General features: G+C 33.7%; 1 protein-coding gene across 2 annotated transcripts in view; it reads right to left on the bottom strand.

Annotated features, from left to right (window-relative positions):
* NBEA (neurobeachin) overlaps positions 1-22,238 on the bottom strand; it is a 671,823-nt gene that overhangs the window by 524,617 nt on the left and 124,968 nt on the right. For both annotated transcript variants that reach the window (XM_088842722.1, XM_088842723.1), the window contains exons 9-10: positions 16,314-16,511; positions 15,564-15,697 (exon numbers count right to left, since the gene is read on the bottom strand). In XM_088842722.1, the coding sequence (XP_088698848.1) occupies positions 15,564-15,697; positions 16,314-16,511 (332 nt within the window). The remainder of the gene's footprint in view (positions 1-15,563; positions 15,698-16,313; positions 16,512-22,238) is intronic.

Genomic DNA, 22,238 nt, shown 5'->3' with positions numbered 1-22,238 from the left:
TTCACTCATTTTCTCACAAACACAAAACCAGGAGTTGAAAGCTGTTATATAAGTACGTTTAACTTTATAACAAACTGTCAGTTGTCAGAATGGCTCTACCATTTGCCAATCCCACCAGTAATATATTTCAGTTGCTCTTCATCCTTGCTAGCACTTGGCATCAAGCATATTTCATTTTTTTTTAGCCCTTCTAAAAATGTTTAGCTACATCTCAGAGCATTTTAAATATATCTGATAAGAATGTCAAACATTTTTTCATGTGCTATTTTGACATTCTTATACCTTCTTTGGTGAAATATCTGCTCAAGTCTTCTGCACATTTTTAAAAACTGGATTTTATGCTTTCTTACTAATAGTGTTCAAGAGTTATAAAGGTAGTTTTGATATACGTCTTTTGTCAAATAAGTGATTTTCTATCATCTTCCTTCGATCTGTAAAATGTCTTTTCATTGTTTCTTTTGTAGAGTAGAATATTTTAACTTTGATGAAGCCAGTGTGAAATTTGCCAATCTTTTTCTTGTATATATCACACTTTTGGGTCATGTCTAAAATGACCTAGACTAACCTAGATCACAAAGATTTTCTTCTATGTTTTCTCAAAAAGTCCTACAGTTCTATATTTTACATTTACAGTTGATATTTGAGTTAGTTTTTATTAAGGTGTGAGGCTGTAGTCAAGATTCATTTTTAGCATACAATCATCCTTCCTCCTATAGGTAGATTTTGCACCTTTGATAAAAAACCAAACAAACAAAAGTAAGAGTACCTATTTTAGTTTTAGACAGAAAAGACTTCAGGGTAAGGAAAGTATCAGAGATTACGAACAGCATTACTCAGTGATAACAGAGTCAATTTTCTAAGAAGACAACACCTAAAGTGTATATACCTAACAACAGAGTCTAAAACTATGTGAAACAAAAACTGATATAATAAGGAGAAATAGATAAAATCATTATCATAGTTGGAGATTTCAACATCCCTATCTCAGAAATGGACAACTAGTGGTTAAAAAATCGGTTATGACTTAGTTGAACACAACAATAAACAAACAGCTGGAGATAACTAACAACTATATACTACTTCATTCAACCACAGCAGAATAAACATTTCTCTCAAGCTCACATAGAACATTCACTAAGATAGACTACATTCTGGGAAACAAAACACATCTAATAAATTGAAAGTAATGGAAATTACACAGTCTACTCTCAGATCACAATGAAATTAACTAGAAACCAGAAAGACTTTAAACAGAAAGTCAAATGGAAAATCCCATAATGTGAACATTAAATAATACAGTTCTAAATAAAACATGAGTCAAAGAAGAAACCTTGAGAGATATTAAAAATATTCTGAATGAAGAAATGAAATGAAAATATGACTTATCAAAATTTGTGGAAAAAAATGAAAGCAATGATTCCTGCGAAATTTATAGCACTGACTGCTGTGATACTGTGATTTTAATAAGAAATATCTATTTGTTCTTGGCCCCCATTTCTGGCACAGAGCTCTGACACAAAACTCCCTTTAAATTTCTTAAGAGAGGGGACCAATAAAGGTGTCTTTTGTCATGTTAGTGAAGTGACCTTTAGAATGTACTTAAGGGTGAAAGCTAGTTGCCAACATAGCCAGCCATATAATCAGAGGTTAGAAACTTTCAGTCCAGTCCTTCCTTCCTCCCAACTATTTACCTCCAAGGAGGGGAGAAGAGCTGGAGAGTGAGTTCAATCACCAACAGTCAATGATTTAATCAGTGATGCCTGTATAATGAAGCCACCATTAAAAAAAAAGAACAAGGCTGGGAGAGATTCCAGGTATGTGAATAGAAGAAGGTGCTAAAAGTCTGGCACGTCTGGAGAGGGAATGAATCCCTTTCCGCATATCTTGCCCTGTACATCTCTTCCATTTGGATGTCCATCTGTATCCTTTATCGTCCTTTTATAATACACTAGTAGTCCAGTAAATGTTTCCCTAAGCTCTGTGAACCAGTCTAGCAAAGTAACAGAATCCAAGGATGGGATGGTTGAACTTCCAGTTTATAGCCAGTCAGAAGTACTAGTAACGGACTTGGACTTGCAATTGGCATCTGAAGTCCAAGGAGGAGGTTATCAGAATCTACAATCTATAGTCAGCTGGTGAGAAGCACAGGTGATAATCTGGACTTGCAACTGGCAACTAAAGTGAAGAAAGCAAGTCCTGTGAGACTGAGCCCTTAACCTGTGGGATCTGATGCTATGCCAGATTTGAGTATCAGAACTGAGTTAAATTATACAATACTCAGCTGGTGTCACAGAGAATTTCTTGGTGGTATGGAAGGAAAACCACACTTTTGCATGTTGAAACAGGGGTGTTCAAACCTCTGTAATGAGGTAATTTTTTTTAATGTATTAAAAAAAAATACCTAAAATCAATAATATAAATTTCTAATTTAAAAAGCTACAAAAAAAGAGTAAATTCAATCCAAAGTAAGTAGTAAAAATGAATAATAAGAATCAGAGTATAAATCAAAGAAATTGAAAATAGGAAATCAATTAAAGCAAAAGCTGATTCTTTAAAAAGATCAATAAAATTGATAAGCCTCTGGCCAAACAGGAAAAAAAAAAAGAACATGACAGAAATACTAGTATTAGAAATAAAAGAAGAAACATAGCCACACATCTCATGAAAATCAAAATAATAATAAAAGAAAGTGTGAGTAATTCTATGCTGAGATTTGAAAACCTAAATGAAATTCAGAACCATTCTGTCAAAAGTCACACAAGAAGAAATAAACATTTTGAACATACCTACATCTATTAAAAAAACTGAATCAACAATTAATAAGCAGAAATCACTAATCCCAGATGGGTTCATTGGTGAATTCTACCTAACACTTAAGGAAGAAATTATACCGGTTCTCTACAGCTTTTTCAGAGCATAGAAGCAGAGGAACTATGTTCCTAACTCATTATATGAGAAACTAGAATGAGTTAGGAAAAACTATTCAATAAAAAACCATCACTCAAACCAAAACTAGACAGTCATAATAAGTACATTATAGACCAATATCTTCCATGAACAGACATGTGAAAATTCTCAACAAAACCTGACCAAATTGAATTTAAACAAGATAAAAGAATTATACACCATAACCAAATGAGATTTATTCAAAGTATGCAAGACTGGCTCAAGATTCAAAAATCATTTTATTTCATCCAACACCCATTACAAAGCGTCCCTGGTGGCTCAGTGGTAAAGAACATGCCTGCCAATGCAGGAAACTCAAGCTCGATACCTGGGTCGGGAAGATCCTCTGGAGAAGAAAATGGCAACTCACTCCAGTATCTTTGAAAGGGAAATCCCATGACAGAGGAGCCTGGTGTGCTACAGTCCACGGGGTCACAAAAGAGTCAGACACGACTTAGCAACTAAATAACACCAACAACAATTACCCATCACAGCAATATGCTAAAAAAATTCTCAAGTTCATATCTATAGAAGTAGGAAAAGCACTGGACCCAATACAAAAGCCATTCATGATAAAAACTCTCAGGGAACTAGGAATAAAGGGAAACTCTCAACTTGATAAAGACTATAAAAAACATACAGGTAATGTCATATTTAATGATGAAAAATTCAATTTTCCCACTAAGATCAAAAAGAAAGTAAGGATGTCCCCTCTCACCATTCCCTATCAACACTACACTGGAAGTCTTTACTAATGCGATAAAACAAGAAAAAGAAATAAAACATATATAAACTGGGAAAGAAAACACAAAACTGTTTTTGTTCACAAACAGCATGATTATCTATTTTAAAAATTTGAAATAACCGAATTAAAAAAAAAAAACACTCCAGGAACTAATAATCTATTAGTTCATTCATTGCTGGTGGGAATGAAAATGGTACAGACATTTTGAAAGAGTTTGGAGGTTTTTTATGGGACTAAATATACTTCTACCAGATAATCCAGAAATCATGATCCTTTGTATCTACCCAAGGTGTTGAAAACATATATATACACAAAAACATGCACACAGATATTTACAGAAGCTTTATTTTTAATTGCAAAAACTCAGAAGACCAAAGATGGCCTTCAGCAGATGAATGGAAAAACAAAACGTGGTACATTTAGACAAAGGAATATATATTCAGTGCTAAAAAGAAATGAGCTAACAAACCATGAAAAGACATGGAGGCACTTTAATTGCATATTACTAAGTGAAACAGTATAATCTGAAACAGTTGCACACTATATGATTTCAATTATATGACATTCTGGAAAATGCAAAATTATGAAGACCATAAAAAGATCAGTAGTTGCCTGGGGACAGTCGAAAGGGTAAAACAAAAAATACACTTAGGGACGTGAACATACTTTTTATGATATTATAATGATGGATATATGGCATTATACTTTTTTCAAACTTATAAAATGTATGACACCAAGAATGAGGTCTTAAATATGGAGTTTAAGTGATTATGATCTATCAAAATATATTCATCCTTTTTAAAAAAGATGTTAAGATTTTGGTGACTGATACCGATAACAGGGGAGGGTATAAATTTGTGAAGAAAGGGAGTATGTGAAAAATCATTTCTGCTACTTCCTTTCAATTTTATTATAAACCTAAATTTCTCTAAAAAATAACAAAAATAAAAATCAACTTAAAAATAAAAGAATGTCAAAAGTAACAGAAAATGAAGAACAGGTTATGAGCTTTTATTTGGAGGAGGCTCAATTTGAGATAATTTCCTCATCATTTGGGGTATATGAGCCTAAATATAATGATGCTAGAGAAAAACCTCTGGGTGTTTTCCACCCAGGTAATAAGCCATTGAATCCAGAAACAAAATAAAATAAAAGTCAATAAAAGTACAATACTATATTAATTACAATGACATCTTATTATTTTATTAAAGATTCCACTCATTGCACCTAAAGGTTATCATATCCACAGGAGGGAACAGGAAGAGAGCAGAAACACTTGGGAGTTTTACACACAGATGCCACCAGAAATATTCTGTGCTTCTGAGTATGAACTGTGAATATTCAGGCATATGGTAATTTTTCTCAGAAAAGCTAGTGATACTTATGTTAGTTTTAGACTGTATGAATATCATAATATCAAAATGAATAAAACAATTTACCTTATTTCAGAAGCAAAGACATAGAAAAACTAAAAGAAATAAATGCTATTCCATGCATAAAATAACATCTTCAATTGCAAAATATTATTAAAATATTGAAGGACAGAGAATGTGGACATGCAAACTAGAGGAAAATTGAGGCAACAAATGCATAAAGATGTGACTGGTTGCCAAAATTCCTGAAATAAATAATTTGTACTTCATTCCTTTGCCAAAACAAAGCCTTTCTTTCTTTTTGGTTAAGTCTTCCTTTATGGCAGGAAAAATTCACAAAGCAAAATTATGTGCTGTAAACTAAAACAGCACAAAGTAATATAGCACTAAAAACAATTTTCAGTAAATGTAAAGGAAACTTTTTATGAAGGAATTATGTAGAAAAGTGACCACTTATGGAAAACACTTTAAAATGGACTGTAGAAAAAAAGCTTATTTGAAAAGTCAACGTAATCAGACATCATAAGTCTGAAAGAAACAAAATGTCCTTTCTTATTGATAGCTGACAAACCCATTAAACTGTTAGATGTACTACAAACTATATTATCAGATATCTCCTGTAAAGGATCCACTGAGTAAAACAAACTTTGCTGACACACAAGAAAAGGCTATTTGAACATTACACTATAATTTCCCTATGTTTCAGGCAGAATTCTGTATTTTAATTTTTATTTACAGATTAATTTCTACAATGAATTCAATGTAAATTCCATTTTACTCTACTTAAATCTCACTAAACAAATTATTATTTGGTTTTCCTCCTTTAATAGTAATAGGGGTGTGTGTGTTGTTGTTGCTATTGTTTAGTCACTAAGTCATGTCCGACTCTTTTGCAACCTTGTGGACTATAGTCTACCAGGCTCCTCTGTTCATGGGATTTCCCAGGTAAGAATACTGGAGTGGGTTGCCATTTCCTTCTCTGGAGGATCTTCCCAACCCAGGTATTGAACTCCAGTCTCCTGCACTGCCAGGTACGTTCTTTACTACTGAGCCACATGGGAAGTCCCAGTAGTGGTATATTTTCTGAGTCTGTTTTGCTTCAAAGAACACTTTCATTACCAATTTTATAAACTTAAAAAAAAAAAAAAAGCCAAAATAGCAAATATACATATAAAGAAGTGAAAGATATATATATTCCTAAAAAATATACAGAAAATAATTCTACAGATACAGAGTTTTAAACGTTTAAATACTTCTGGAAACCAAAATGATATACAAACAACAACTTCCATAAGGGACAGAACTGTTACAAACAAGAACTGATTTCTTCACTTCTTTAGCCTATAGAAAGCATGTACATTTCATTTTTTATGTCAGTTCCAGTGAAACATATGTAGAAATATTTGATATTATATGTATAATAGGCACTTTTCCCTAAACTAAAAACCAGAAAACAGTCAAAGAATTTTTAAATCACTTTGAAGTGTAAGTGGAAATTTAGGTTGTTAAGACACACTGCAGATGCTGATTGCAGCCATGAAATTAAAAGACGCTTACTTCTTGGAAGGAAAGTTATGACCAACCTTGACAGTATATTGAAAAGCAGAGACATTGCCAAAAAAGGTCCGTCTAGTCAAGGCTATGGTTTTTCCCGTGGTCATGTATGGATGTGAGAGTTGGACTGTGAAGAAAGCTGATCGCCGAAGAATTGATGCTTTTGAACTGTGGTGTGGGAGAAGACTCCTGAGAGTCCCTTGTACCGCAAGGAGATCCAAACAGTCCATTCTAAGGGAGATCGATCCTGGGTGTTCAATGGAAGGACTGATGCTAAAGCTGAAACTGCAATACTTTGGCCACCTCATGCGACGAGTTGACTCACTGGAAAAGACTCTGATGCTGGGAAGGGTTGGGGGCGGGAGGAGAAGGGGACGACCGAGAATGAGATGGCTGGATGGCATCACCGACTCTGTGGACATGGGTTTGAGTGAACTCCGGGAGTTGGTGATGGACAGGGAGGCCTGGCGTGCTGTGATTCATGGGGTCGCGGAGAGTCGGACACGACTGAGCGACTGAACTGACTGACTGACTGAACTGACTGACTGAAGACAATGAAATGCTAAAATTTTCAGGTAATTTTGTTAGTTTATATATGACAAAGATGTTAATCAGGACTTCAAAAAGAAAATTTAATTATTAAAGGTGCTATAAAATTCAAGAAAATTTCTGGAATATCTTTGGCTGGCAAGATAGCTTTCAGGGGAAAAAATCGATTTATACCCACTAAACAAACGAGTCATAAATATTCACCTTACAAGAGTATTCTTAATTATAAGATCATTGACACAAATATCTTATGGGATTTGCTAAATTTTTTATAGCTTACATTCGATCAAACAGTCTATTAAACAACCTGTATTATCACTAGAAAAAGAAAGAACACTTTTCTGATAAAAATATTTATATAATTACAAGAATTCATTTACATGATCATTTGTGGTTGGTTTATAGTTTTTAAAATTTGTCAGTTAAAAATAGCATTAAAATACATTTCAATAATACAAAATTGCATCACATCAAATAGACTACCTACTATTCTCTGAGGAAATAAAACTCAATAAAATAGATATTTGATACATTCTATCTTACTTTAATTCATATTACTATCAGATAAAGACTGCATTACTAAAGTTACTCCACACCTTGCAAAAGTGATTCCTAAGAGTTAATCATGGCAGTTCAGAGTGAGAATTCTGGAATAAGGCTTTCAGAATTGTAATTCTGGTCCTAATCTGCCACTTAATCTCTGGGACCTTTAACAGGCATGAAATTTTTCTCTCCCTTATCAGCACAGAGGACTAAATGAGATAATATAAACAGCTAATGGCACACACTTAGCACTCAGTAAATGCCTTGTGTTAGTACTACATATCCTCAGATAGCCCCAGCACCTAAGAACAGATAGTTCAAAACAGAATACAAGTTTGAGCCTTAGTCTGCCCTAACAACAAAAGATGCATAACACTGTCTCTAAAAAGAACTACTCAGTGTATTTTTAAACCTTTGATATACAGAATCCTACTTAGATCTCGTGCCAGTAAACAGGTATTTTTTCAGAACACATTATTCCTAAGTCAAACAAATGGGGAAGATTTGTTTTGCTTTCTATCATCTACAGAATTCAGTAACATGTACTCAAAAAAAGAGGTTGGGGGCTAAGCTGGGGAAGACGGGACATTAATAGTTAATGTCTTGATATATGATCATTCAAATCAAAGCAACATGGTATTTCTAACATACAGACTCTTAGTTACACACAAAATACAGAAGCCATGATTATTTCAAGATTGGCGTTATACTTCTTGAAATCATTTATTAAACATTTGTTCATTATTTACTCATTATATAAGTATTTACTAAACGTTTAGTGCAAGGTGATTTGTTTAATTATTGCTTTTAATGACCGCTTGACAGAATGGGATTGAAAAGTCCAATATAAACAGTATCAATCCATGAGAAATGAAAAAACTTCCAAATAGTTTTCATCACCAACAGAATTACTCAAGGTGATGATGGTGATTGAGAATCATTATGAATAGGATAGAATCACTATAACAACTCTGCCTAAATGACTTAGTAAAAAAAAAAAATCACATTAAAAATACTGTATGTGTTTTCAAAAGCTATCATTTATTACATTTTTGGTTCACTTTTTGTTTCACGATAAAGGCTAAACTAGCTGTCAAAACAAAAAGCAGTGAAAAATCTTACTACTGGACATTTAATGAGGATGCTAATGGGGTAGCTACAAAATCTAAAAACCAGCTAAAGAACACCATCTCAAATCCTTGCAGGCACTTTATAAGTCAGTATTGGCTTTCAAACATGGGTTAACACATTCCTCGCTTTTAAACCACATACCTAGAAAATGGATAAACAGTTCACAATCAGTTTTAATCACTACAACTGAAATTAAGTATAAGTCCTACTTCATCACTTAAGTAATTTTCCACTGTAAATAACATCATTGGTAGAACAGCTCAAAGAGAAAATAACATGGCTCCTACCGTAACAACCAATCTCTATGCTTGAGGAAATATATTTTAAATATAAAACCGTAGTATTAGGATAATCTTAAATAACCCACTGTCATCCGAATAACAAACCCAGCATATATTCAGTGCCTATTGTATCAATCTATGTATTTTACTGCATTTAATAATCCAGTGAGCTATTATTATTCTAATTATATAATGGTAGAAACTAAACAACAAAATAGATAACACACTCAAAGTTGTATTAATAATAAATGTTATATAACACAACACTGCAAAGCAATTATACTCCAATAAACACCTTCTAAAATAACCATCGTTGCTGTTGTTCTTCTTCTTCAGTCCCTAAATCACATCTGACACTTTTAGACCCTATGGACTACAGCACCCCAGGCTTCCCTGTCCTTCACTATCTCCCGGAGTTTGATCAAACTCAGTGATGCCATCCAACCATCTCATCCTCTGGGGCCGCTTTTTCCTACTGCCCTAAATTTTTCATCAGGGTCTTTTCCAATGAGTTGGCTCTTCACATCAGGTGGCCAAAGTACTGAAGCATCAGCTTCAGCATCAGTCCTTCCAATGAATATTCAGGACTGATTTCCTTTAGGATTGACCGGGTTATCTCCTTGCTGTCCAAGGGACTCTCAAGAGTCTTCTCCAGCACCACGCTCAAAAGCATCAATTCTTCTGCACTTACCTCCTTTATGGTCCAACTCTCACATCCACACCTGACAACTGGAAAAATTAGCTTTAAATATACAGAACTTTGTAGGCAAATTGTGTCTTTGCTTTTTAATACTCTGTCTAGGTTTAGGTTTGTCACAGCTTTCCTTTCAAGGAGCAAGTATCTTTTAATTTCATGGCTGCAGTCACTATCTCCAGTACTCTTTGAGCCAAAGAAAATAAAATCTGACACTGTTTCTACTTTTCCTCCCATCTATTTCCATGAAGTGATGGGACAGGACGCCACGATCTTAGTTTTCGAAAGTTGAGTATAAAGCCAGCCTTTTACTCTCCTCTTTTACCCTCATCAAGATGCTTTTTAGTTCCTCTTAGCTTTCTGCCATTAAAGTGGTATTATCTGCATATCTGAGGTTGTTGGTATTTCTCCCTGCAATCTTGATTCCAGTCTGTGCTTTCATCCAGCCTGGCATTTCGCATGATGTACTCTGCCTATAAGTTAAATAAGCAGGATGACAGTATACAGCCTTGATGTACTCCTTTCCCAATTTGGAACCAGTCTGCTGTTTCATGTCCAGTTCTACTGTTGCTTGTTGAGCTGCATACAGGTTTCTCAGGAGGCAGGTAAGGTAGTCTGGTATTCCCATCTCTTGAAGAATTTTCCGCAGTGTGTTGTGATCCACACAGTCAAAGGCTTTACTGTATGTAGTCAATGAAGCAGAAGTAGATGTTTTTCTGGAATTCCCTTGCTTTTTCTATGATTCAACAGATATTGGCAATTTGATCTTTGGTTCCTCTGCCTTTTGTAAATTCAGCTTTTACATCTGGAAGACCTTGGTTCACGTACTGTTGAAGCCTAGCTTGAAGGATTTTGAGAATCACCTTGCACACATGTGAGATGAGCACAATTGTACAATAGTTTGAATTCTTTGAATGAAAACTCATCTCCAGTCCTGTGGGAACTGCTAACTTTTCCAGATTTGCTGGTATATTGAGTGTAACGCTTTATCAGCATCATATTTCAGGATTTGAAATAGCTCAGCTGGAATTCCATCACTTTCATTAGCTTTGTTCAAGTAATGTTTCCTAAGGCCCATTTGACTTCACACTCCAGGATGGCTGGCTCTGGGTGAGTGACCACACTGTCTTGGCTATCCAATAAGACCTTTTTGTATAGTTCTGTGTATTCTTGCCACCTCTTCTTAATCTCTTCTGCTCCTGTTAGGTCTTCGCTGTTTCTGTCCTTTATTTTGCCCATCTTTGCATGAAGTGTGCCCTCAGTATCTCCAATTTTCTTGAGGAGATCTCTAGTCTCTCCCATTCTATTGTTTTCCTCTATTTCTTTATATTGTTCACTTAAGAAGGCTTTCTTCTCTTTCCTCGCTGTTCTCTGGAACTCTCTTCAGTTGGGTATATCTTTCCCTTTCTCCTTTGCCTTTCATTTCTCTTCTATTTGTAAGGCCTCCTCAGACAACAATTTTGCCTTCCTGCATTTCTTTTTCTTGGGGATGGTTTAGGTCACCACGTCCTATACACTTCCTATAAACCTCTGTCCATAGTTTTTCAGGCACTCTGTCTGCCAGATCTAATCCACTGAATGTACTTGTCACCTCCACTGTATAATCATAAGTGATTTGATTTAGGTCATACACTGGAGGTTTTCCCTACTTTCTTCAATTTAAGCCTGAATTTTGCAATAAGAAGCTGATGATCTGAGCCACAGTCACGTCTAAGTCTTGTTTTGCTGACTGTATGTATAGAGCTTCTCCATCTTTAGCTGCAAAGAACATAATCTGATTTCAGTATTGACCATCTGGTGATGTCCATGTGTAGAATCATCTCTTTTGCTACTGGAACAGGGTGTTTGCTATGACCAGTGTGTTCTCTTGGCAAAACTCTTATTGACCTTTGCCCTGCTTCATTTTGTAGTCCAAGGCCAAGCCTGCCTGTTACTCCAAGTATCTCTCTGACTTCATATTTTTGCATTCCAACTCCCTACAATGAAATGGATATCTTTTTTTGATGTTAGTTCTAGAAGGTCTTGTAGGTCTTCAAAAGAACTTTTCAACTTCAACTCCTTCAGCCTCTGTGGTTGGGGCACAGACTTGGATACTGTGATGTTGCACGGTTTGCCTTTGAAACAAATCGAGAGAACCAAGAGCATTTGTCATTTTTGAGACTGCACCCAAGTACTGCATTTTGGACTCTTTGTTGACATGAGGGCTACTCCATTTCTTCTAAGGGATTCTTGCTCACAGTAGTAGATATAATGGTCATCTGAATTAAATTTGTCCATTCTGTTCCATTTTAGTTCACTGATTTCTAACATGTAGATGTTCGCTCTCTCCATCTCCTACTTCTATGCTGTATGCTCAGTTGCTTCAGTCGTGTCCAACCCTTTGCGACCCTACAGACGGTAGCCCACCAGGTTTCTCTGTCTCCTCCTTGATCACATCCAATTTACCTTGATTCATGGACTTAACAGTCCAGGTTCCTATGAAATATTATTCTTTACAGCACTGGACCTTACTTTCACTACCAGACACAGCACAACTGAGTATCATTTCCACTTCTGCGCAGCCCCTTCCTTATTTTTGGAGTTATTTCTCTGTTTTTTCCCAGTAGCATACTGGACACCTACCAACCTGGGGGGCTCTTCCAATGTCATATCTTTTTGCCCTTTCATACTGATCATGGAATTCTTGAGGCAAGAATACTTGAGTGGTTTGCCATTCCCTTTTCCAGTGGACCATTTTTTGTCAGATGGAAATAATAAGAAATAAACTTTGGGTTTGAATTCAAGTTTTTCTAACCTGATCGTCCACACTAGTTAACAACTATAATATGTAGCCTTCATGATAAAACAAAGTCATAACATTTATCCTGTACATACAAAGCCTATTTTTAAAGGCTCTAGAAAATAATTTATTCAATAAATTATTTTAATAGTAAGATCTCAATATATATAGTAAAACTCATCAATGATTAGAACAATAATAAATTACAGTGTCAACAGAAGTGAGATTATATAAACAATAAAATGCTTCATAAACCAGGCTATTGAGTGGAGGAAAGTGCATGAAACTAAGAAGCTTTAGCTTGAGACATAAAAGGCAAACAATTAACTTATTTTAGAGCTTATCTCAATTTCTCCAAAAAGTAGTCAAGAATTACACAATATTGCAATTTGGGGCATATATTTATTATACAAAAAACATTTTCTAAAATAGGTGTATATAAAATTTTGTTGAAGATTTTTAAAGTTCAAATAGATTCTCATTCATCTGTGTGTGTCTGCATGCGTGCTAAGTCGTTTCAGTCATGTCCAACTCTGTGTGACGCTACGGCCTGTAGCCAGCCAGGAACCTCTGTCCATGGGATTCTCCAGGCAGGAATACTGGAGTGGGTTGCCATGCCCTCCCCTAGGGGATCTTCCCAACTTAAGGATAGAACCCACATCTCTTTAAGTCTCCTGCATTGGCAGGCAGGTTCTTTACCATTAGCACCTTATGGAAAGCCATACCTATTCATCTAGAATTTTAAAGTTAACTAAAAATAAGATAACATATCCTATTTTAAATTCTCATTCATATATATGAATTTAAGATATAGCCCAAAATTAAAAAATTCTATCAGTCCTTGCCCTAAAGCTAACAATTTATGTTCTTCAAGTAGAGGGGTATGTTACATTTAAATTTTTTTTCAACATTTTAAAAATTGAAAGACAGTATTACCATCAAAATGGTGGCCCTCCAAACTTTAAATATAACAAAAGACTTCATTACTGATACACACAAATGTCAAAAAGCCAACCTCAGACATCAAGAGCTTTGAAGTAACTAATGAAAAACTATTAGATAAGAATTCAAAATAGCACATAAGTGAATCACAGGGGAGGGTTGAAATACATACCCAAAACAGGTATGTATTATTACTGAAACAGAAAGTGATACATTTCTTATTATATTTTTTTTATTGGCCATAAACTAAGAACATATATATCACTGAAAAAATTAAAGTTATTGCATGGAAAAATTAACATGAATGATATAAAAGAACTAAAAACAAATCCAAATGAAAATCAGAAAACTGATTCTTTACACTACCTTTTATCTGTTATAAAATGAATACAATGTAAACATCAAAATATAATATAAACACTAAAATGAGTTTTTAAAACAGGATATGACAAATAATCATGTCCTTGGTCCTGGTCCTTGGATGAATGGACCAGATACCTGTTAAATATAGTTATAGTACTGAGATTTTATAACTATGCAATAATATAAATTATTGTAATCATTTTAGGTATAACATTCAAACTGCATAATCTTTCTAATTTTTCTGCATGAAGCAAATCACTATATTTCAGGTTAAAATAATTATGGACTTAATATTAATTCATAAGAAATATTTAAATTACACATGAAGTTTTCTAATTGCTATTTCACCTCTAACTTCTTTTCATAGCACTTACTAGGTTTTAAATTACTGATCATAATTTGTCCTAGTTCACTTAGATGATAAAGAACAAAACATCTGCATTTAAATTAGGACTTGGATTTAAAGTTTCATTTTTCAACCAAGCTGATCTGCCTCTCAATAAAATGATTGAAAACCTATTAGCAAAGTAATATCTCAGCAGGACATGGCCTCCAGATTCATTTTCACATCAAAATGCTAACCATTACATTATACTGATATTAAAAAAAAAAAAAGCATGACCCATGGATGAGAGCTGAGTTTTGCAAATGTACAGGTCAGATTTATATTTAGATTTATACTTTACATAAAGATGGTCCCAATACAGGGACAATATTATGAGCAATATTAAGACAGAAGTTTGTTAATAGCTAATTTAAATAATATAAAAAATCATGTTACATTTCAAGAACTTTAAATTTTCCCATATTAATTTCATTCACTAGTTTTTCTATAAATTCAAAATTGGATGATCCATAAAGAATCTCATGTATATGTGTACATATTAATGAAGCATTTCTATGTTACTGTTTAGTAAACTAAATTAATGTTTACTAATATAACTTTCCCTTTAAATTCTCCAAACATATACAGAAATAATTAAACTATTTGTGTAATTCACATTTAACTTATACCATAAATGATTCTAAGAAATAAAGTTAAATCGGAGTTTAATACACAAGGTATTTTTTTAATTAAAAAAAAAGAAGTTATAAAAATTGCACATGAAATAAATCTAATTAGAAAATTCTGAATATATAAAACATGGATATGCCACTGGTTAGATTTAGGTTCTAAAACACAAGAAAAAAAGCTAATTTTAATTAATACCGTGCTAGTATTATGATGCTAGCATCATAGAATACTACTAATATTTAGGATATAAATTATGTAACTGTTATTAAATACTATTCTTGAGAATAAACTTTACCCTAGTAATTTTGTTTAATCTGACAGGATTTCACCAACAATTCAAACAATGAGTATTCATTTGCAAAGTGAAAGGCCAGGACTGACACTTTTCCTACTTCATATTATAATTACTATGCTATACCTAGTAATACTTTTTTAATTTCTTATCAAGGAAGTCACTCCTTTGTGGTTATAAAATTTGTCAACTTTTTTTACTTTGTGTAAATATATCTGCCTTAAACCTAAAGAAACTTTATTAGCATTTTAAGGATAAAAACCAGTATTATAATATATTTACATAGCACCAAGGATACCATGCATAATCTAATCAATTAAAAAACACCATAAGTTACAAATTGAAAGAAAACTTACCAGACAGTGGTTTCCACTTGACTGTCATTGAGCTGCCGGTTGTCGAGTTGTGCAAAAAGTGGGAAAAGCACTTGAATCCCTCCAATTGAATGAATTGCACTATGAATTGAATGTGTAACTATAGCTTTTACATCCTATGTTCAAAAACAAAAATGTTTATTAAATTTTCTAAAGCATGTTATCACTATTTCCTTGTTTCAAATAACTTTGTAAGAAAATTAAATAAAATAGATATTTTAAAATCTATTTTTAAAATTTTAAATCAAAATTATATAATTTTATACACATTTAAAATAAAAATTTGAAATATTTTGATAATAACTTAAAGCTTAAGTTGAGAGATTTTTATACTGAAAATATGAGTGTCTAAATCAAAAGATATTTTAAAATAAGAGATGCTATCAATAGATACAAAAGCACTCAAGTATTTTTATGTTAGGGAGTTATACATTCTTATAGCAAAGCATTTTTATATTTACAATTATCTATTTACTAATTCACTGATTTTATTTCAAAGGATAATAAACATACAATACAACAGAAAAGACAGATTTCCTACTCAGGAGACAAATCCAAGGCAAAATATATTGCCAAATAAAATGCAGAAGGCAAAAACACCGTTCAAAGAACTAGAAGACCAAAAAAGAAAAACAAAGAGCAACTGGAGATTTACAGGCAAGCAATGTATAAAATGTAAAATAAAGACACAGTGTTGGTGAGAACATTAAGACTAAGCTACTATTCACCCACCTGGAGCATTAGAGCATGTGGGGAATGCACAAAGATCGATGCGTTTTCCTTTGGTGATGATTCCAGGCATAGTTGAGCATCAGTGGCTTTAGCATTATATGTAAATGCAATACTACTTGCAAGTTTCCCATCATATAGAACCTGTTTATGGTGTTCTGCTAAATGAATATCACTTTCAGACTTAAACTTGAAGGTGCTCTGAAAAAATAAAACTGAAGTTAAACACTCTTTAAATGAAACATAATAAAAATCTCAAGTTAAAGCAGAGAAAAATTTAAGATAAACGATTTGTTGTGACATTTCCATGTTTTGGGTACTTGTCAGTGGCATTACTTTGTTATTCTCACCTCAGTTCTATGAGTTACCATTTACTATGTTAATAAACACATTCAAATCTTCATGTTATCATTTTTACTAAAATTTTGATTATATATAAAATAATTTTATTAAGATATTATAAGGTCAGATAGTATTAAATATAAATAAGCTGTTACTTCAATAATTCATAACATAAAATTTTTCTTGTTAACACTTTCAAAAGCATGTATAGAAGTAAAAAGTGCCCGGCACATGAACTATTAATATAGAAACAAGGCTATCAGTTGAGACTAAAAAAAGTTTATTCACAAAATTATGTCTTTATTACAAAAAGTGTATCAAGATAGTGATATCAATGCTACTCCACAAAATATCACAATAGCCATGTCAAAACCCAGAAGAAAAGTTCATGTTACCACTTTAAATGAAGGACAAGAAATAAAGATGTACTAACTGCAATAAGAAAAGTATTGTTAGAAACAGTTAAAATTTCTCTGCAGGTGTATGAAACTGACAATGATAAATACATTTAACCTTTGCAAAAATCACATATCCCATCACTTCATGGCAAATAGATGTAGAAACAATGGAAACAGTGACAGACTTCCTTTTCATGGGCTCCAAAATCACTGCAGATAGTGATTGCAGCCAAGAAATTAAAAGACACTTGCTCCTTGGAAGAAAAGTTATGACCAACCTAGACAGCATATTAAAAGGTAGAGACATTACTTTGCCAACAGAGGTCTGTCTTGTCAAGGCTATGGTTTTTCCAGTAGTTATGTATGCATAGGAGAGCTGGACCATAAAGAAGGTTGAGCACCAAAGAATCGATGCTTTTGAACTGTGGTGTTGGTGAAGACTCTTGAGAGTCCCTTGGACTGTGAGGATACCAAACCAGTCAATTCTAAAGGAAATCAGTCCTGAATGTTCATTGGAAGGACTGATGTTGAAGCTGAAACTCCAATACTTTGGCCACGTGATGCAAAGAACTGACTCATTGGAAAAAACCCTGATGCTGGGAAAGACTGAAGGTAGCAGAAGGGGACGACAGGATGAGATGTTTGGATGGCATCACTGACTCAATGGTCATGAGTCTGAGCAAGCTCCTGGAGTTGGTGATGGACAGGGAGGCCTGGAGTGCTTCAATCCATGGGGTTACAAAAAGTCAGACACAACTGAGCGACTGAACTGAACTGCATGCAGATCAAACACGTCAGGACAAATTTAGCCAGTTATCTACAGTTTTCTGAACTACTACTGAGTCTTACTAACTTGAACTTGGATGCAAATTGTTCATTATTAGTATGCCAGAAGACAGGAGCAGCATGAGAAATGAAAACTGTGTGTGTGTTGCTATGGATGGTACCTTTACTTTTTAAATGTATGCATTTCTGTATATGTGAATATTAGACATAAGGTAAGAAAATGTCACTATTTTGGATCAGATCTTTCGCTGTCTTCTCAATTAAATGGGGTGTAGGACATTAACTCTCATCTCACTGTTTCCTAATTTAATCACTTTTATAACTCACAGATTCATACAAGATAGAGGTAACAGGTAAATCAAAATATACCTGAATCAAAGACTCTACTTCAATTCCTAATGTACTAAAGAATAGGTGACAATTATAACGTGAAATTGAAACAAAAATTTCTTTAAAAAATATTTTAATAAATATTTGAGTTAACTACTAGCAATATAAAATCCATGTAATTGCCTCCTTCACTGATTGCCTTAGTATTGTAAAATAAATACTTTAATACGTATGTCAGTAAAATCATAAATGGTTAAAATGTTTAACATCTGAATATTGTTAAAGATGCTATTTAAAAAAATTATTGGAGTAGAGTTGATTTAAAATGTATTAGTTTCTGCTACACGTCCACTTTTTTTTATACATTCTTCCCATACAGGTCATTATGGAGAATGGAAACTGGAAAAGAGTTTCTTGTGCTATACAGTAGGTCCTTATGTGTTATCTATTATATATATAGCAAAGTGTATATGTCAATCCCAACATATGTATTTTTAACACATTTTTAGAGTAAAATTTAACAAATATGTTAGAATTTTGACATATTTTGTGAACCAAAGATCAAAAGCACAATTAATTATTTTACAGGAGTAAAACAAAAGAGTTAACTTGTAGAAATAAAATTATTTAATTGAGGGAATTTGGGAGAAGAGTATATGGAACACTGAGACACTGGGGAAGCTGACCAAATAAGTAAAGACTATAGGAGTTGGATAAGATAAAAGCAAACTGTAGGACAATCAAGTAGAAAAGTGATGTCTTCTTATGCTGATGATAATATACCAAGAAAAGCAATATGTAAAGGATGGGAATAGCAACTGGAAAAAGAACAACATATGCTCATAGTAGAGGCTACCTTAGGATTTTTTTTTTTAATTTGACAACAAAAGCAAATACACCAAACTACAAAGCTTCTGCACAGCAACAAAGGAAACTATCAAAAAAAAAGAAAAGGAAACCTACCAAACTAGGAGAGAATATCTGCAAATCATATGTCTGATAAGGGGTTAATATATAAAACATAAAAGTAACTCACACAGCTCAACAGCAAAGAAACAATTCATTTAAAACACAGGCAGAAGATGTGAACACATATATTTTTTCTGAATAGGATGTAAAATAGATAGCCCAAAGGTACATGAAAAGGTACTCAAAGTCACTAACCATCAGAGAAACACAAATCAAAATCACAATGAAGAGTATTATCAGAAAAACAACAGATAATAAATATTGGTGAGGATGTATAGAAAGGCAGAAAATAACAAAGACGTTCACATCCAAAGATAAATAAATGAACAAAGAAAAAGTGGGATATATGTACATTGGAATGTTAGTCATAAAGAAAGTATGGTATCTTGCCATTTACAACAACGTGCATGGGCCTTAAGAGCATTATGAAAAGTAAAATAAGTCAGACAGGAAAAGTTAAATATTATATGATCTCACTTGTGTGTGGTACCTAAAAGAAAAAAATAAACAAACAGCAAGCTTACAAAGAACAGATAGATGGTTTGCCAGAGACAAAGGAGGAGGTGGTGTTGTTCAGTCACTAAGTCATGTCTGATTCTTAGTGACCCCACGGGCTGCAGTATACCAGGCTCCTTTGTCCTATACTATCTCCCGGAATTTGCTCAAATTCATTTCCACTGGGTCAGTGATGCTATCTAACCATCTCATCATCTGCCACCCCTTCCTCCTTTTGCCTTCAATCTTTCCCAGTATCAGGGTATTTTCCAATAAGTCAGCTCTTCCCTTCAAGCAGCCAAAGTATTGAGGAGTTTCAGCTTCAGCAATGAATATTCAAAGTTGATTTTCCTTTAGGATTGACTGGTTTGACCTTGCTGTCCAAGGGACTCTCAACAGTCTTCTCCAACACCACAGTTCGAAAGCAATTCTTCAATGCTCAGCCTTTTTTACAGCTTCCCAGGTGGCGCTAGTAGTAAAGAAACTGCCTGCCAATACAGGAGATGTAAGACACACAGGTTCGATCCCTGAGTTGGGAAGATACCCTAGAGGAGGAAATGGCAACCCACTCCCATATTCTTGCCTGTAAAATCCCATGGACAGAGGAGCCTGGAGGGCTACAGTTCACAGTATGGCCAAGAGGCAGACAAGACTGAAGCAATTCAGCATAGCCTTTTTTATGGTCCAACTCTCACATCCTTACATGACTAATGGAAAAACTATAGCCCTGACTATACGGATCTTCGTCAGCAGAGTGATGTTTGTTTTTAATATGCTTTCTAGGTTTGTCATATCTTTCCTTTCAAGGTGCAATCATTTTTTAATGTCATGGCTGTAAGTCATGGTCTGCAGTGATTTTGGAGCCCAACAAAATAAAATCTGTCAATGTATTCCTTGTTTCCCCTTCTATTTGCCATGAAGGGATGGGACTGGACACCGTGATCTTAGTGTTTTTTTTTTTTTTTCCAACTTTGAGTTTCACAAATTTGGGGGGTGCCTAAATTGCTGAAAGGGGTGAAAAGGAAAAAAAATTCCAGTTATAAAATAGGAATGTAATATACAGCAGGGTGATAGTGTATGGTATATTTTAAAGTTCCTAAAAGAAAAGATTTTAAAAGTTTTCATTACACACACAAAAAAATTGTAACTATGATGATGGATGTTAACTAGAACTTATTGTGGTGATCATGTTGCAATATACTCAAAATATACAATCATGTTGTACACCTGAAACTAATATATTTCAATTGTATGTTAATTTTTCTAAGTTAAAAAAAGGAAAATAAAGTTTTGTAGAGATTTATACAGCAAACAAAAGATGAGATCATACACAAACACTTGTGTACTGGGAGTGCATACTTTGGCTATTTGAGTATCATCGGTAACTGCTGATTTTTCAATTATTCTGTTGTAGCCAGAACCAGTGGGAAATATCTAAAAGCGTCACCAGAATTATTGTTCATTATGAAGCATAAGTCAATATAAGGTAGGTCTATCCTAACCCTATTCCCAAATATCTTATAAAACATTTTACCCAGGAAGCATGTACCCAATGACAGGAATATTTTGATGTTCTAGTTTTTTGTTTTTGCTTTGTTTTCTTTTAAGCATAGCTTCCTAGGGGAGATTTTGTTTCCTAATTACAGACTTTGCTTATTAATGCTTTTTAAATATAAAATAAGGGCAATTCTGACAAATCTATATAAAAACTCTTCTTTAGTTAGTAAATCAAATACAAATAGCCCCATTAGATGATTTTCTGCTGGTTTCATAAGGATTCTTCAATACGGTACTGCTAACAGACTCATTTTTTTTTTCAGCTCCAACAGATATTCGTTCTTCCAACATGAATTAATATAAATAATGTTTACTCATAAATGTTTGCCAAAACAGTAAAATGCATGAAAAAATAATGACTATAAACAACATGCCACCTAGTGTTCACTCATAATCAAGCATTTTAATTAAAAAATGTATCTTAAAATACATACAACACCAGCAAAAACAAGGCAAATTTGTTAACTCTCTTTTTATGAGTTTTCAACATAAATTTACATTTTAAAAATTTATTTTCCTAAATAAAATTCTGTGCTTATGGAATAATTAGTCTTGAAATATCTAGAAAATAGAAATTAGAAGTATAAATAAATGTACTTCAGAAATTCTCTAAAAAGGCAGCATGTAAAAATGTTAAATGTTATACAATCCTTATATTGTCTCTTAATATGTCAAAGTGTGAAGGTATAAATTATACAACTTCCTAATTCCGATAAGCTGTCATATTCACTGTTCTTAACACAGAATGACATGAGCATCCGACCCTTTGGAGGAGAGAGGAGGTAAGTAACACAGATAGTAAAACTCTTGAGGAAAGAGTAGATGAAAATTGTTTTTAGACCACACACACTGTTGCATCTAAAATTTTGTAGAATTTGAACCTGAAATTCTTTTCAAAGAGCAAGATAAACTAAAGTCTCAGCCTGTAACCAGAATTCATGTTGGAAAACCATACTTAATTGATGCCAACACTTAAGACAGTTTTTAGTTTACCATGCTATACCACCTAGAAATTCAAGCTTCAAGAACAGCTTCAGTTCAGTTCAGTCGC

Source organism: Moschus berezovskii, chromosome 13, assembly GCF_049115385.1.
Source record: "Moschus berezovskii isolate FMDL1 chromosome 13, NW_MosBer_1.0, whole genome shotgun sequence".
Classification (NCBI taxonomy): Eukaryota; Metazoa; Chordata; class Mammalia; order Artiodactyla; family Moschidae; genus Moschus; species Moschus berezovskii.
This window is presented reverse-complemented; position numbering and strand designations above follow the sequence as displayed.